Below are 14974 nucleotides of genomic sequence, written 5' to 3' on the forward strand. Positions count from 1 at the left end.
TATTCCTCAGGATGTTTTTTGGGTGATGGGGAGAGGTACTTCAGGAGCTTCTGCCAGTCAAGGGGAGCAGGAACTGGAGCATCAGTGAAAGAGATAAGATGAGTGCTTCAATAAATCTCAGCTGGTGGTAGGGGAAGAGTTAAGTTGTCTCTGCCCTGATGGAAGGAAGAAAATAGTCTGCTTTGAGGAGAGCTCACTCCATCTCTTGGTATGGCATTATTGATCGGTGCTAAAAAGATAGATATAATATTTTCTGTAGGTAACCTTGCAATTCCTTGCTAACTGCTCAATTCTCTTCTTTGTTCTAGGTCACTCTTCTAGAACACACCCCTCGAGGAAGTTCTGTCATTACTGTTACAGCCACAGACAGGGACACAGCGGACAATGGAAAGGTCACCTATAGATTGATGTCAAGGTTCATCGATGGTTTCTACATACATCCTGACAATGGTGTGTTCTTGATGATATTCTTATGTGAGGATAAAGAATCGCAACCATCTTTCTCAGGTTCAGAGTGATACTCTAGGGATGTGTGTAAGAGAGAGATATAGTGCCATTGGAGTAGTGAGGATGGATAGTAAACTGGAGGGCAAATAATATGGAAAACATTTTTCATTTGAAAAAGTTCCAGAACAGTGAGATAGAGCTATGAGTAACATTAGGAAATAGTTGGTCACATATAGGTGTTAGATGCTAACAGCAGCTTCCCAATGAAAGGAAATAGGTGCAGAGGATAGAAGAGAGGGAAAGTGAAAGTAAACCAGAGATCAACTAGATTCTGTATCACTATAGAACGGTAAAAATAGTCCCCTGTATGCAAGTACCACCTTTGAATGACTTATGGGGGCTGTCACTTGTGTGATGGTTTCTTGGCAGACTGTTGGTGGGAGGGTTTACCATTGCCTTCCCCAGTCATCTGGCGCCCCTCCTCTCACTAAGGCTGGGTACTCATTTACCAACTAAAAGTGAATGGGTGGCTGAAATGGGATTTGAACTCGGGTCAAGTGACCTGTTGATTGCACCATAAGGCCTGATGTATCACTATAACAGGAGAGAAAGCAGACTGATTCCATGAACCTTGATGTCTGTATATCTGCCATCACATCCTATTTTCCTGTGAAACATGAATAAAGTTTGTAAGGAACAAAAAGACTAAGTGGGCTGCAGGTAGTGGGGGGCAGGTTGTATTCTAGAGATTCAGGTGGAAATGGGAAGAGTTGTCTGAACTATAGAGAGGGGTGTTTGAATATCCATCTGCTCTGTGCTTATTGATGTTAGAGATATATTTATGACCAATCCATTCAGATTATCACCATGCTGTTAGGGTTTCTAACCATTGCCATTCCATGCAAGGTACCTTCTTGGAAACCTGGTGCAGTTTTACCTCCACTATTGAACAGTGCACTGAGAATAGCAAAGAAGGGACAGTGTTCTGGTAAAATGAGATGGTATTCTGGAGGCAATGCACTACTCTGGTAATGTGAATAGGATTCTAAGGTAGCATAAGTACATAAGAACATTCATGCTGAGTCAGAACAAGGTCCACTAAGCCCAGCATCCTGTCTCATACAGTTGCAAGCCTAGGTTCCAAGTACCTGGAAGATCCCTACAATTAGATCTATTTCCACTAATTAATTTCCAGTGAAGAACAATGGTCCTCTCAAGTCTACCTGGCTAATAACTTTTTATGAACTTTACCTCCAGGAACTTGTACAATCCTCTTTTGAAGAAGGACGGTCCTTTTTTAGATGGAAATAGTAAAAAGAAGTTGGTATTGATACTCAGATAGTAACATAGTAACATAGTAGATGACGGCAGAAAAAGACCTGCACGGTCCATCCAGTCTGCCCAAGAAGATAAATTCATATGTGCTACTTTTTTATTTGTACTGTCCTCTTCAGTGCACAGACTGTATAAGTCTGGTCAGCCCTATCCCCGCCTCCCAACCACCAACCCCGCCTCCCAACCACCAGCTCTGGCACAGACCCTATAAGTCTGCCCAGCACTATCCCCGCCTCCCAACCACCAGCCCTGGCACAGACCGTATAAGTCTGCCCAGCACTAGTCCCGCCTCCCAACCACCAGCCCCGGCACAGACCGTATAAGTCTGCCCAGCACTAGCCCCGCCTCCCAACCACCAGCTCTGCCACCCATTCTAGGCTAAGCTCCTGAGGATCCCTTTCTTCTGCACAGGATTCCTTTATGTTTATCCCACGCATGTTTGAATTCCGTTACCGTTTTCATCTCTACCACCTCCCGCAGATAAGAGTAGAAAGATGAAAGTCTTATTTTATTTAAGGGAAAAATGCTTCCTTTAGTGAAAATAGTGAAAGAAAACTAATTTTAGTGATGTGCTTAAAGGAAGAAGGTCTATTGTTGGGCTGAAAGTAGTGAGGGAGATACAATTCCTTAATAATTTGATTAAAGTTCTTATGGGGAGGATTCACTTATTGAGTTGGGAGCAGTGAAGAGAAGCTAATGTTTGGGAGAAACTATAAGTAGGATTATTAAGGAAAGGTAGATTATATTTTCATATGGGTATGAGAAGTATGTTACTCTAGTATTCCAAATAAGTTTCTTAAGAATAGGAATGTTCTCTTTTGGGTTAGGAGTAGCCAAAAGAGTAGTTATACCCTTTCCTGTTGGGAACCATTGACATGGACTGTCCACTTTGGAAACAGGACCCTGGGCTTAATGAATCTTTGGTTTGATGCAATTTGGAAGATCTTATTTTCTCCAGTTCACTTTAATCTTTTTTTCCAGCAACTCTTGTGAAATCCTCTCCCCCTACAGCATATGGTGCAATTTCCTCTCCTCTTCCTTCCATTGACTGAAGGAAAATAATGCATTTTATCTGCATTTTCTTCTTCATCTGCCAGATTCAGTCTGAGATTTGAACTATGCCTGCACTGCAAAAACACAGAAACAGAGAAAAATGAAGACAGATAAAGCCCATATGGCCTATCCAGTCTGCCCATCCATGCCATCTACTATCCCTTCCGCTCCCATAGAGATCCTATGTAATTGTCCAAAACTTACTTGAATTCAGATATAGTTTTTGTTTCCACCACCTGAACCGGGAGGTCATTCGATGAATTCACCCTTTCCATGAAGAAATATTTCTTCAGGCTATTTCTGGTTTACTTTCATCTTATGCCCCCTCATTCCAGAGCTTCCTTTGCATTTATTTATTAAGGATTACATACCCCCTTTTTGAAGGAATTCACTCAAGGTGATGTACTACAAGAATAAGTCAAACATAATCAGTAGGTAATTATTACAGACAATTATGCTACATTGGAATTTAAACATCTCTATCATATCTCCCCCCTCTCCTACCTTACTTCCAAAGTATACTTATCAAGATCTGTCCTCATACCTTTATGACGAAGTTCACTGACCATTTTAGTGGCTGCCGTCTGGACTGACTCCATTCACATTATATCTTTCTGAAGATGTGATCTCCAGAATTGTACACAATTTTCTAAATGAAGTCTCACCAGAGTCTTATATAGGGGCATCAACCCCTCCTTTTTCCTACTGGCCTCTCCTTATGCACCCAAGAATCCTTCTAGCTTTCACTGTCACCTTTTCTACCTGGTTGGCCACCTTAAGATCATCACATACAATCACATCCAAGTTCTGCCCCTCTTTTGCACACAAAATTGTTTACCCCCTAAACTGTACTGTTCCCTTGGGTTTTTGCAGCCCAAATGCATGACTATGCATTTTGTAGCATTAAATCTTAGCTGCCAAATTCTGAACCATTCTTCAGGCTTCACTAGGTCCTTCTTCATGTTAGGATGCCCTACAAAACAGATGGGCAAGTGGTCCGCTAGTCCCAGTACAATGGGAAGATTAAGAAGCAGACATGATGGAAGATGAGTTAAAAGCCTTTAACATAACAATTTATTTTATAGCCCACAATACCTCACAGTTCAATGTGGATTACAAAACAAGAAGCTGGACAAGCCAGGAACACATAATTTAATGGCAATCAAAGAAACATAATCAGTTAAAATTAATACATTCAATTCCTATTACATTTCTTTAAAGGGGTGAACTGGTTAAAAGAGAGAAAACAGAGAGTAGGGTTAAATGGTCATTATTCTCAACGGAGAAGGGTCGTTAGTGGGGTTCCCCAGGGGTCTGTGCTGGGACCACTGCTTTTTAACATATTTATAAATGATCTAGAGATGGGAGTAACTACTGAGGTAATTAAATTTGCTGACGACACAAAGTTTTTCAAAGTGGTTAAATTGCAAGAGGATTGTGAAAAATTACAAGAGGACCTTATGAGACTGGGAGACTGGGTGTCTAAATGGCAGATGACGTTTAATGTGAGCAAGTGGAAAGTGATGCATGTGGGAAAGAGGAACCCAGACTACAGTTACGTGATGCAAGGTTCCACATTAGGAGTCACCGACCAGGAAAGGGATCTAGGTGTTATCGTTGATGATACGTTGAAACCCTCTTTGTGCGTGGTGGCAGCTAAGAAAGCAAATAGAATGTTAAGTATAATTAGAAAAGGAATGGGAAACAAAAATGAGGACATATAATGCCTTTGTATCACTCCATAGTGTGACCACATCTTGAATACTGTGTTCAATTCTGGTCACTGCATGTCAAAAAAGATATAGTAGAATTACAAAAGGTACAGAGAAGGGCAATGAAAATGATATGGGGATGGGATAACTTCCTTATGAGGAAAGGCTAAAGTGGCTAGGGCTCTTCAGCTTGGAGAAAAGACGGCTGAGGGGAAATGTGATAGAAGTTTATAAAATAATGAGTGGAGTGGAGTGGAATGGGTAGAAGTGAATCACTTGTTTACTCTTTCCAAAAATACTAGGACTAGGGGGCATGCAATGAAGCTAAAAAGTAGTAAATTTAAAACTAATCGGAGAAAATATTTTGTCACTCAACATGTAATTAAACTCTGGAATTCATTGCCAGAGAATGTGGTAAAAGCAGTTAGTTTAGCAGGTTTTATAAAAGGTTTGGATAGCTTCCTAAAAGAAAAGTCCAGAAGCTATTATTAAAATGGCCTTGAGGAAAATCCACTGCTTATTTCTCGGATAAGCATCATAAAATGTATTGTTTTGGGACCTTGCCAGGTACTTGTAACCTGGATCATAGGAGCCAACTTTTCAAAATGATTGAGGGTACTGAATGACTGCATGCTGCTCAGAGCCAGAAACAAGTAGCGGGGAGCAGCAGCAGTCCATTTATTTGGCTGGTGGGGCTCAGTATCCCTGCCAGCAAAGGTAAAAGGAGTTCAGAGATGCCAAGGGTGGCCCATCTCAAAGCTGGAGATTTACCACCGCTGTTCTGGAGATTGAAGGCCAATGAGTGAGGTTTTTCTTGTGGGCTCCAGCCATGTCTAAAATCAGTTCTGGCAGACGCATATTCAAAAACTGACATATACATAATACATCCAAAACCAATTAATATCCTATCATTTCCATCTTCCAAAATTCCAGACCGAAGCTGTACATTTCAGCAGGATCCAAAGCAGTCAAAAACAAGTAAAGTCAGAAACACAGTTTACACCTAATTATTCAACCACCCTTAGGATGCACCTTTGGGTTCAAAAAGCAAAACCATGTGCATTGGATAAATGAATTAAAACAACGTTTAAAGCAAATGCCATTAATATGTAATTACTGGTAGCAATAATGAAACAGTGATAGAATATTCACATAGCAAGCAGCCTGAGTCAACAGATTTATTTTCCATTGAACATATTTAGTATTTGTTTATGTATTTATGACATTTATACCCCACATTTTCCCATACAATTTAAAATTAAAGTAAAATACTTAACTTTGTATGAACTTGGTGGCTAATAGCGTGCTAACTGGACAATGCTGGTACATTTAGACTGACTTGACAGAATTTCTGCCTTCCTTATCAGCACTTTCAATTTGACTTGCCATTCCTTATGCAGTTTCTTATTATTTTCAGTTGGATCTTTCTTCCATTTTCTGAAGAATTTTCTTTTAGCTGTAGTAGCTCCTTTCACCTCACTTTTTAACCATGCTGCCTGCCATTTGGTCTTTCGTCCTCCTTTTTTAATACATGGAATATATTTGGCCTGGGCTTCTAGGATGGTATTTTTGAACAGCATCCATTCCTGATGTAAGTTTTGACCTTCACAGCTGCTCCTCTGAGTTTTTTTTTTTTTTTTTTTACTGTTCTTTTCATTTTATCATAGTCTCCTTTTTGAAAGTTAAATGCTAACATTTTGGATTTCCTGTGTGTACTTACTCCAGAGCCGATATCAAATCTGATCATGTTATGATCACTGTTATCAACGAGCTCCAGCACCATTACCTCCTGCACCAGATCATGTGCTCCACTAAGGGCTAGGTCTAGAATTTTTCCTCCTCTTCTTGCCTCCAGTACCAGCTGCTCCATAAAGCAGTTCTTGATTTTGTCAAGAAATTTTACCTCTCTAGCATGCCCTGTTGTTACATTTACCCAGTCAATATCAGGGTAATTGAAACCACCCATTATTATTGTGTTCCCCAATTTGTTAGCCTCCCTAATTTCCGATAACATTTCTGCATCTGTCTGTTCATCCTGGCCAGGTGGACGGTAATACACTCCTATCACTATCCTTTTCCCCTTTACACAAGGAATTTTAATCCATAGGGATTCCAAGATTTGTTTTGTTTCCTGCAGAATTTTCAATCTATTTGATTCAAGGCCCTCCTTAGCATACAGTTCTAGCCCTCCACCAATTCAGCGTTCCCATCCAGACAAGAACTTCTTGAGGTAACCCCCATCTGAACAAAGTTTGTTTTTTTGAAGTCTAAAACCTTCATTTTTGAATGAACCCTTTGCATACCTATCTTAATAGTAACCCCTCAGTATCTTTAGATTGAAGTTGTCAGAGGAGAAAACAGATGCAACCAAGAAGCAATTTGATCCTCTTGCTAGCGGAATGCAGGAGGGAAGAATGACTACTCTTGTGGGGCATGACTGGACATTAGGTGGAGTATCACAGCAAGGCAAGGTGGAGCGGCAGATGCAACTATAGTAGAAAAAGGAAGTACTAAGCTATGGCTGAGTGGGAAAGCTAGTATCACACTGTTTGTTTTAGCAAAACATTTCCCGCATGACTGAGGTTGTTGGTGCTTGGAACTGGGCAGTCACCCATAATGTGTCCTACTCTAGAGACAGTCCTGTATATATGTATTCTTTGCTGCTTTTAAGTGTAGTGTTTTGATGTCATCCTTCTCTATTTCTCCTTTTTTCTACAGGAACCTTGTTTACCACACATATGATTGAATTTGATGCCAGGAGATCCACAATAGATTTGTTGATTGAAGCCCGAGATCATGGATCTCCCAGTTTGTCCGCCTATGCTACCATCCAGATCCAAGTGCAAGATGTAAATGACAATGCACCTTATTTCCATCAGTCCCAATACAGTAGAGCTGTGTCTGAGGACCTGCAGCCTGGCACCACTATTTTGACTCTGGAGGCAACTGACCATGATATGTCCAGGGAGAATGCTGGTTTTGACTATACCATCTTGAGTGGAAACAGTGGCAATGCCTTCCAGGTGGAAAGCAATGTGTGGTTTGTGGATGGACACTTTCAGACCATTGGGACTCTTATCCTAGTAGACTTATTGGACTTTGAAACAATGCCACTGTACAACCTCACCATTGCTGCCTCAGATCGTGGTATGCCACAAAGAAGTGCTACTGTCCCAGTGCTGATTACTGTCCTGGATGTGAACGATAATCCTCCTGTGTTTCCCCGTTCTGAGTACAGTATCCTCATAAGTGAGAATGCCCCAGTTAGCACTGAGGTCCTACGTGTTGCTGCTCATGATTCAGACTCTATCCCCAACAGTGTCATTCATTATTCAATCAGTTCTGGGGATCAAAATCAGTTCTTTCATATCAATGAGATATCAGGAGCTATTCGACTCTTACAGCCACTGGACAGGGAAGCTCAGGCTGTCCATGTGTTAGTAATACGTGCATCAGATACTCATGGCAACTTTGCTTTGGTCCCCGTTACCATAGAGGTAAAGGATATCAATGACAACCAGCCATATTTTCCTGTAGAGACTTTAACTACCAGCATCAGGGAAAATCAGCCACCAAACACCATTGTAACCATAATCCATGCCATAGACTTTGACACTGGTATCTATGGGCAGCTTCACTACATGCTGATGGATCTACAAATGAATGAACCTGGTGTGGGAGAAGGAAGAGATCTCTTCTCACTCAATGGAACCTCAGGGGAGCTACGATCCAAACTCACATTTGACTATGAGAGAACCAAAACATTTAAGCTAGTAGTGAAAGCAATGGACATTGGAAACTTTTCAGCCACTGTCACTGTGCAGGTTTTGGTGATGGGGGAGGATGAATATGATCCTGTGTTCCTGGCACCAACCTTCAACTTTGAAGTCTTAGAAGGGGCCCAGAAAGGTCAGAGTATTGGCCATGTATTGGCTACTGATGAAGATGAAGGAGTAGACGGTGTTGTTCTCTACTCATTTGCAAAGCCTTCACCATATTTTGGAATTAATGAGACAACTGGTCACATCTACCTCAAAATAGACAGTCAACAGCACCACAGCAGCCGTGCAAAACGAGAGACAAGAGAAATTACCATGGATATCCATGCCCGTAGCCCTCTACCCACCTCCCGTCTAGCCACTGCTCAGGTCATCGTAGATGTCACACATACCTCCTTTGGTCTGGCACCTGACCTTAACCTGCTGCTTGTAATTGCAGTGGCGGCTTCCCTGGGGGTGGTTGTAGTTCTTGCTGTGGTAGCTATTGTGCTGATGATATGCCGCTCCTACCGTATCAAGAGGAAGAAAGCCGAGACAGACTCCCAGCTCAACAATATCCAGGCTAGCTCCATGCAGAAACTCAGGAATGAGGGTTCTATGCTGGCTAGCAATGACCACATCTACCACCAAGCTCTGCCTGGTTACTCAACAGAGCAAACTGTGATTGGTGGGAGCTATACCAGAGGTGGATCATTGGACCCTTCCCACTCCAGTGGTCGTGGCTCAGCAGAAGCTGCAGAAGATGATGAGATCCGAATGATCAATGAATACCCAAGGGTGGCCAGTATCACATCTTCTATGCAGGAGCATATTGCTGCCCGGGGACCTGATTCTGGCATTCAGCAAGATGCTGACCAGCTTTCTGACATCTCATGTGATCCAAGCATAGAAACAGGCCAGTGGTTTAAGAATAAGAAAGGTTCTGGCTTTCTGATCCCAGGTCAGTCACAGCTGTACCGAGATGATGGAGGTGGCTTTATAAGTGTTGGCTGTGGCTTAAACATGTCACATCCCAAGAACTATTCCTTTCCTGAGGATGGCAAGCCATCTGTTGAGGGCTCTCTGACTGCTATTGTCGCCAGTGATGAGGAATTAAGAGGCAGCTACAATTGGGATTACTTGTTGAATTGGTGTCCTCAGTTTCAGCCCTTGGCTAGTGTATTTACTGAGATTGCCCGACTCAAGGATGAGACCACTCTTAGAAGACCCTTCCAACCAAAACCCAAAGCAGAACCAAAACCACGCATTGACCCACCACCACTGATTACATCTGTGGCACACCCAGGGGCCAAGTCTGTTCCTCCTAAACCAGCCATCGGAAGGACTTTCCCCCATTTGTCTTCTCTTCGGCGCTCCCCCATCAATTATGAAGTCTCCATTTCCTCCTCTGCCATGTCCCCCAGCTTTTCTCCTTCTCTTTCCCCTCTGGCTGCTAGATCCCCAGTAGTGTCTCCCTTTGGGGTCCCACAGGGACCTTCAGCTTCTATAATCAGCACTGAACATTCATTGGACAATCCAGAGGAGGCAGAGCTAAGGATTTAACCCTTGCCTTTCTGTGTGTGTGTGAGGGGGTTGGAGTGGGGTGGGGGTCTTAAATATTTAATAGAGCAAAGAACAAGATCATCATGTTTCAGTGAAGGCCAAGACGTGTATACTAGGATGTACGTAGAGGACTGTGGCTTTGGTACTCTTTTTTTTTTTCCACTCCTCTAGTGGAGTCAGATTTCATGGGGTTGTTGTGCATCTTTGGAAACTACCTAGGAAAAAGCAATGAGGAGAGCAGCCCTTGGAACCCAGTGTTCCCTGTGCTGTTTCCAGCTGGCACATAATGACTTCCTACAAGTGTATTGCAGTGGCACCTCACAGACTGATGAAACTATTGTTTTACATGTTGCTTTTTCTGTCAGTGCACAAATAGAATTCATAATTTAATAACCATCTAGTTCTGAAAGCATTGTGGCCCATCCTATGCATCTCTAGATTTGAGCCACAAAGATTACCCTATCCACTGGGGAAGTCACATTCACTAGAAAGAGAACCATGCTTACTGGGGATTCGCCATGTGCACTAGAGGGAGGACTATGTGTCTAGCCTGTTAATGGAAGTGAGGGTAGGTAGTCCTTTGGCCTAGGAGTACAGCAAGGATACATTTTCAGCAAGCATCCCAAAACACAAAGAACAACATTGTGATATGTTAACCTACCAACAATTCTCACATGTCCATTTGTGACTCCACTGTAATGGTCCAGCACGTGAAGCTATATGTACTCCTAGGTACCTATAACCTTTCCTCCCATGTCCTCACTTCCTCATTATAAGCCTCCTACAGCCCCGGTATCTGCATACTCTCCTCCTCTGTCCTCACTCCCTCATCCTCTTACAATCAATGGTCCTGTCCTCTGTACGTTTGCCAAGACCAAATTTTTTCCATTCCTGGTGACATATAACCTTAGCAATGATTACATAGTGTGTGGTGGTACTTGGTTCTATATGCCACCAGTTGTAGGGTTTGGAGCAATGAGCAGTGAGTTGCACCCCCAGAGATGAGTAGCAAGACCAAATATTTAAGTGGGTGCTTCTCTCCCTGGGAGTTTGAATAGTCTCCTTATTTTTTTTTCTTTTTGGTCTTTAAAAGAGACATTTTCACATCATGTTTGCTTGTAGACCCTTGACCTGGGCCATGTTGGAGTGTTCTTGCCAATGGTCACATTGTTATGTCTTGATGGGTGGCTATGGAAGAGATAGAGAGAAAAAAAACCTCTCCATGAAAGGACAATGATGATTACCTTCTTACTAACTTGCTGAACAATAAACTGGAATTACCTAGCTCCAACTGTGTGGGGACCATCCACATAGACATGGCAGCAACAGTGAAGTCATCTGTAGGACTAAGAGAGAGGAGCACTATAGCAATTGAGAACATGAGCTTTCTGGAGGACTGGCCTTTGCATTTTGAGGTTTGTTCGCTGTGTTATAGTTTGACTTGATTTTAGTCCAAGGCAGTGGGAAATTATAAATATGCAATGATCCATTTGTTCTCCTGGCAGGTCCTATGTTTTTCTCCAGAATCATCATCTGATTCATTATGTACAGAATATTCCTGGGACCTGACACAGGATCATCAAATGAAAGAAATCTGCAGAGAGTCTAAATGGATATATTCAAATGGCAGAAGCAAAACAATCGATCAGTCTGACATTGCAGATGAATTTCTTTATATAACTGCATTCTGCTGAGTGTTGCACTATATTCCCCATACAAACACATGTGTTACACCAGTGCTGTGAAGGGAGACATGATGCATTTTCTTCATCAGATGTGTTTAGCTCATGATGACAATCCTACACCTAGCATAAGACAGCGAGTCTATGGGAAGAGAGACAGTTGTTACTTACAGGAATAGAGTAGTGACAACTTCAAGAACAGAGAAGCAGTGAGAGCTAGCAAAGGAGAGAGAAAGCAAGGAGGACCCTAGTTGAGGTTGGATAAAGGATGGAGATGGATAGCAGTAATGATCCTAGGTGAGGATGTACGAGGAGATCAATGAGGATCCTAACCGAGGATGGATAAAGTATTGAGGGTCCCAGCTGCGAATGCAGAACACAGTGAGAGCCTTGGCTTAGGATAGAGGAGGAGAGCAAGAAGGATCAAGGGAACAAGACAGCAAATAGAGAGAAATGCACTGAAGACAGAAGGTGAGGGCTGAGGAAGCAGTTGAGGATGGAGGCAGAGAGCAGAGATGCTACTAGCAGAGAGCAGGGGAAGACTAGCGAATACAGTAACCATGTTGGGAGCAAGTAGTGAAACCATTTATCTGGGTAAATTAACATGACTGAAATCCCCCCCCCCCCCCCCCCCCCAAAAAAAAAAAAAAGACCCTTTTTTGTGGCTAAAAGTCATAGCACATACTTTAGCTGGATTGAGGGATGACATTTCCAAGGGTGGGACTGGAACACAATACACTTTGTACAACACACTTCTTTAAATTTGGTTTCATTCACACTTTTTCAGTGGTTTTTCACTGCAAGCTTTATTCAGGTACAGTATGTCCACAGAAGGCTTACAATCTAAGTTTGTCTCTGAGGCAGTCGAGGGGTATATGACTTGCCCAAGATGACAGGGAACATCATTGGGATCATTTTGATCAGTCATGTGCATAAGGGGGAGTAATAGTCTTACGTTCGCCTTGTTGGGTCAGGATGTGATGGTTTTATTTTGCCTGCCTACCTCTCTCCCTATGTCCTGGTGCTCTGGAGAATGGGCCATCTTCTCCTTTCTCCCCTAGTATGAGAGAGATTTGTCATGGGGGTGAGAGGAGGCAGAAAGCTGGAAGTCCGTTCTTTTCACTCTGTGTATTTTTCAGGTTTAGTGGGTTTCACAGTGCCTAGGATGGATCGGGGCCTCCTGAATACAGTTGTTGTCCTTATTCCTGATATCCTGTGTTTGTTAGGCCTGGAACTGCCTGGACCGTTACCAAGTTGCTCATTCAATGAAGCAATAAACAACCTGCCAAAATTCTGGGCTGTCTCCAAGTAGAAGTGACTTTAGTATAAATAACGTAGTTTTACAATGTCAATTCTGAGAAATATTGTGCATATGTGCAATAAAAAAAACATTTCTCTGCACATGAGATATATATATATATATATATATATATATATAAGTGATCCTGGAGCTAGGTTACAGCTGTGCTGCTGCAGCCTAGACCTTAATGAAGAGTGCTTCTAGACCTGTCTAGCTGGTTCTTTATCTCCATTTCTTTCATATTAATTCTAAAGCTTCTGCCATTAGCCATATTTTCATCACAATGCCCGTGCCTTAGCACCTTCAGAAAATCTGGCTGAAGTTCGGATGGGATAGACAGTCCGTGGATAGCTCTCTCAATATATGGCAGTTTGCCTCCATTGTAAATATAAAACTGATGTGGTTCATTAATGCAGAGTGAAGGAATGTGAAGCAGAGCCCTTTATGGAGGTTGTAGCACTAAAACAATATTACAGTATAGAGCAAGTGCTTATCAAACTTTCAGTGGCCACAGAATGCACACAACTCCCCAGAGACACATGCTGATGTGGTCCACCCATGTCATGGCCCTATTTGGGGGGTCATCACCCACAGTTAGAGAATCCCTGTTATAAAGGCCTGTAAGAGAGTACTGTGAGGAATAGATTCCATCCTTGATCAGTACTATGCTAGAAAGCTCTATAAAAAGGTATTGTTAAAATAGGGGTGGGGGATCCAGGTCAGTATACAATAGAGAGGCTTGTAAGGGGGGGGGGGGGAGGGAGAAAGTGAATGCAGTGTTAATAATATACAGCCATGCAAGGGGATTGGGAGGTGGTTTAGAACAATAAGCCATTGAGTCCAGCATTTAAGGTTACTAGGGAGCATCTACAGGTGATCCAGTATGAGTCAATTTAAAAAAAAAATGCAGAACATTGTATTGATAGGGTGAGGACATGTTAAATGTCTGGTTTGCATTATCATACAGATCTGTATAAAGGATCATCGACAGGAAGAAGTGACCCCTGAGGGGTGCAGCCACATGTTAGTAACAGAGATGATCAGAAAGCAGTACCTGTCACCCTGAACAGCAAGTCTCTCCCCCCCCCCCCCCCCCCATTCATACTGGACTTGTCCCATATCAGGTCATGGCCTCTGACATCCTTATGCTCTGCTTCATATGTGTTACACAGTAGAATCACACAATCTGTGGTCTCTTTGTATTGTGCTCTGTTGTGATTCTTGTAATAGGGGTCACACTGTGACATCCTCATATCACAAGGCAGGGGTCATGCTTTCTGTGGCGTTTTACATTGTGCTCTGTTATGTCATATGACAGGGTCACACTTTCCGTGGCTGCCTCACCTTGTGCTCTGTTGTGATGAATCCTAGGCAGGGTTCTACGTTCCAGAGCTTCTTCACATTGTGCTCTGTTAAAATGGATCATGTGACAGGGTCACACTCTCTGTGGCCTCCTCACATTATGCTCTGTTATATGTCACGTGGCAGGGTCACGTTCTCCATGGCCTCATCTTGTGCTACGTTACCAGGGCCAGTGCTGATGCTTTTTCCTGGTATTGGTCTGGTCACCTCTTCTGGCTCTTTAACTGTTAAAGTAAGGTGTAGATGCCACAGGATGAGCTTGTGCAGTCTCTTTCCATATTATTTATTTTTCAATATACCAGATGAACAATCTATGTTTTTTATTCCTGTTTTTATTTGTATTAATCTTGGGGCTCCTTGTGCCCCCTCTTTGGGGCTGATTTGAAGGACGACATTAAAAGTCAAGTGCCAACTTTTATAAAAAAAAAAAAAAAACTTTTAATAATAAACTCAATCATGTTTTTAAAAAAAGAAAATAAGAGTTGTTTTTCTTTTGTGTGTCTTTTATGGCTAGAAGGTCTGTTTGTATGGCACCTCCACCAGTGAGAAGCAGAGCACAATTTAGTGAAGCCCCTACAGAATACAGAGAGGAGGGTACGCATGACTGAGTAATGACCTATTTAATGTCATAGGCAGGGTAATTTTCAAAAAGCGGCTACAAGAAGAACACAAATTCCTGTGTGTATTTTTCAGACTGAAAGTGTACACATAAGTACATAAGTATTGCCATACTGGGACAGACTGAAGGTTCATCAAGCCCAG

General features: G+C 42.4%; 1 protein-coding gene across 1 annotated transcript in view; it reads left to right on the forward strand.

Annotated features, from left to right (window-relative positions):
• Positions 1–12177, forward strand: part of DCHS1 (dachsous cadherin-related 1) — a 280595-nt gene extending 268418 nt beyond the window's left edge. The window contains exons 20-21 of the mRNA XM_030199763.1: positions 309–450; positions 7266–12177. Of these exons, the coding sequence (XP_030055623.1) occupies positions 309–450; positions 7266–9868 (2745 nt within the window). The 3' untranslated portion in view covers positions 9869–12177. The remainder of the gene's footprint in view (positions 1–308; positions 451–7265) is intronic.
• The last annotated feature ends 2797 nt before the right edge of the window (positions 12178–14974 follow it).

Source organism: Microcaecilia unicolor, chromosome 4, assembly GCF_901765095.1.
Source record: "Microcaecilia unicolor chromosome 4, aMicUni1.1, whole genome shotgun sequence".
Taxonomy (NCBI): Eukaryota; Metazoa; Chordata; class Amphibia; order Gymnophiona; family Siphonopidae; genus Microcaecilia; species Microcaecilia unicolor.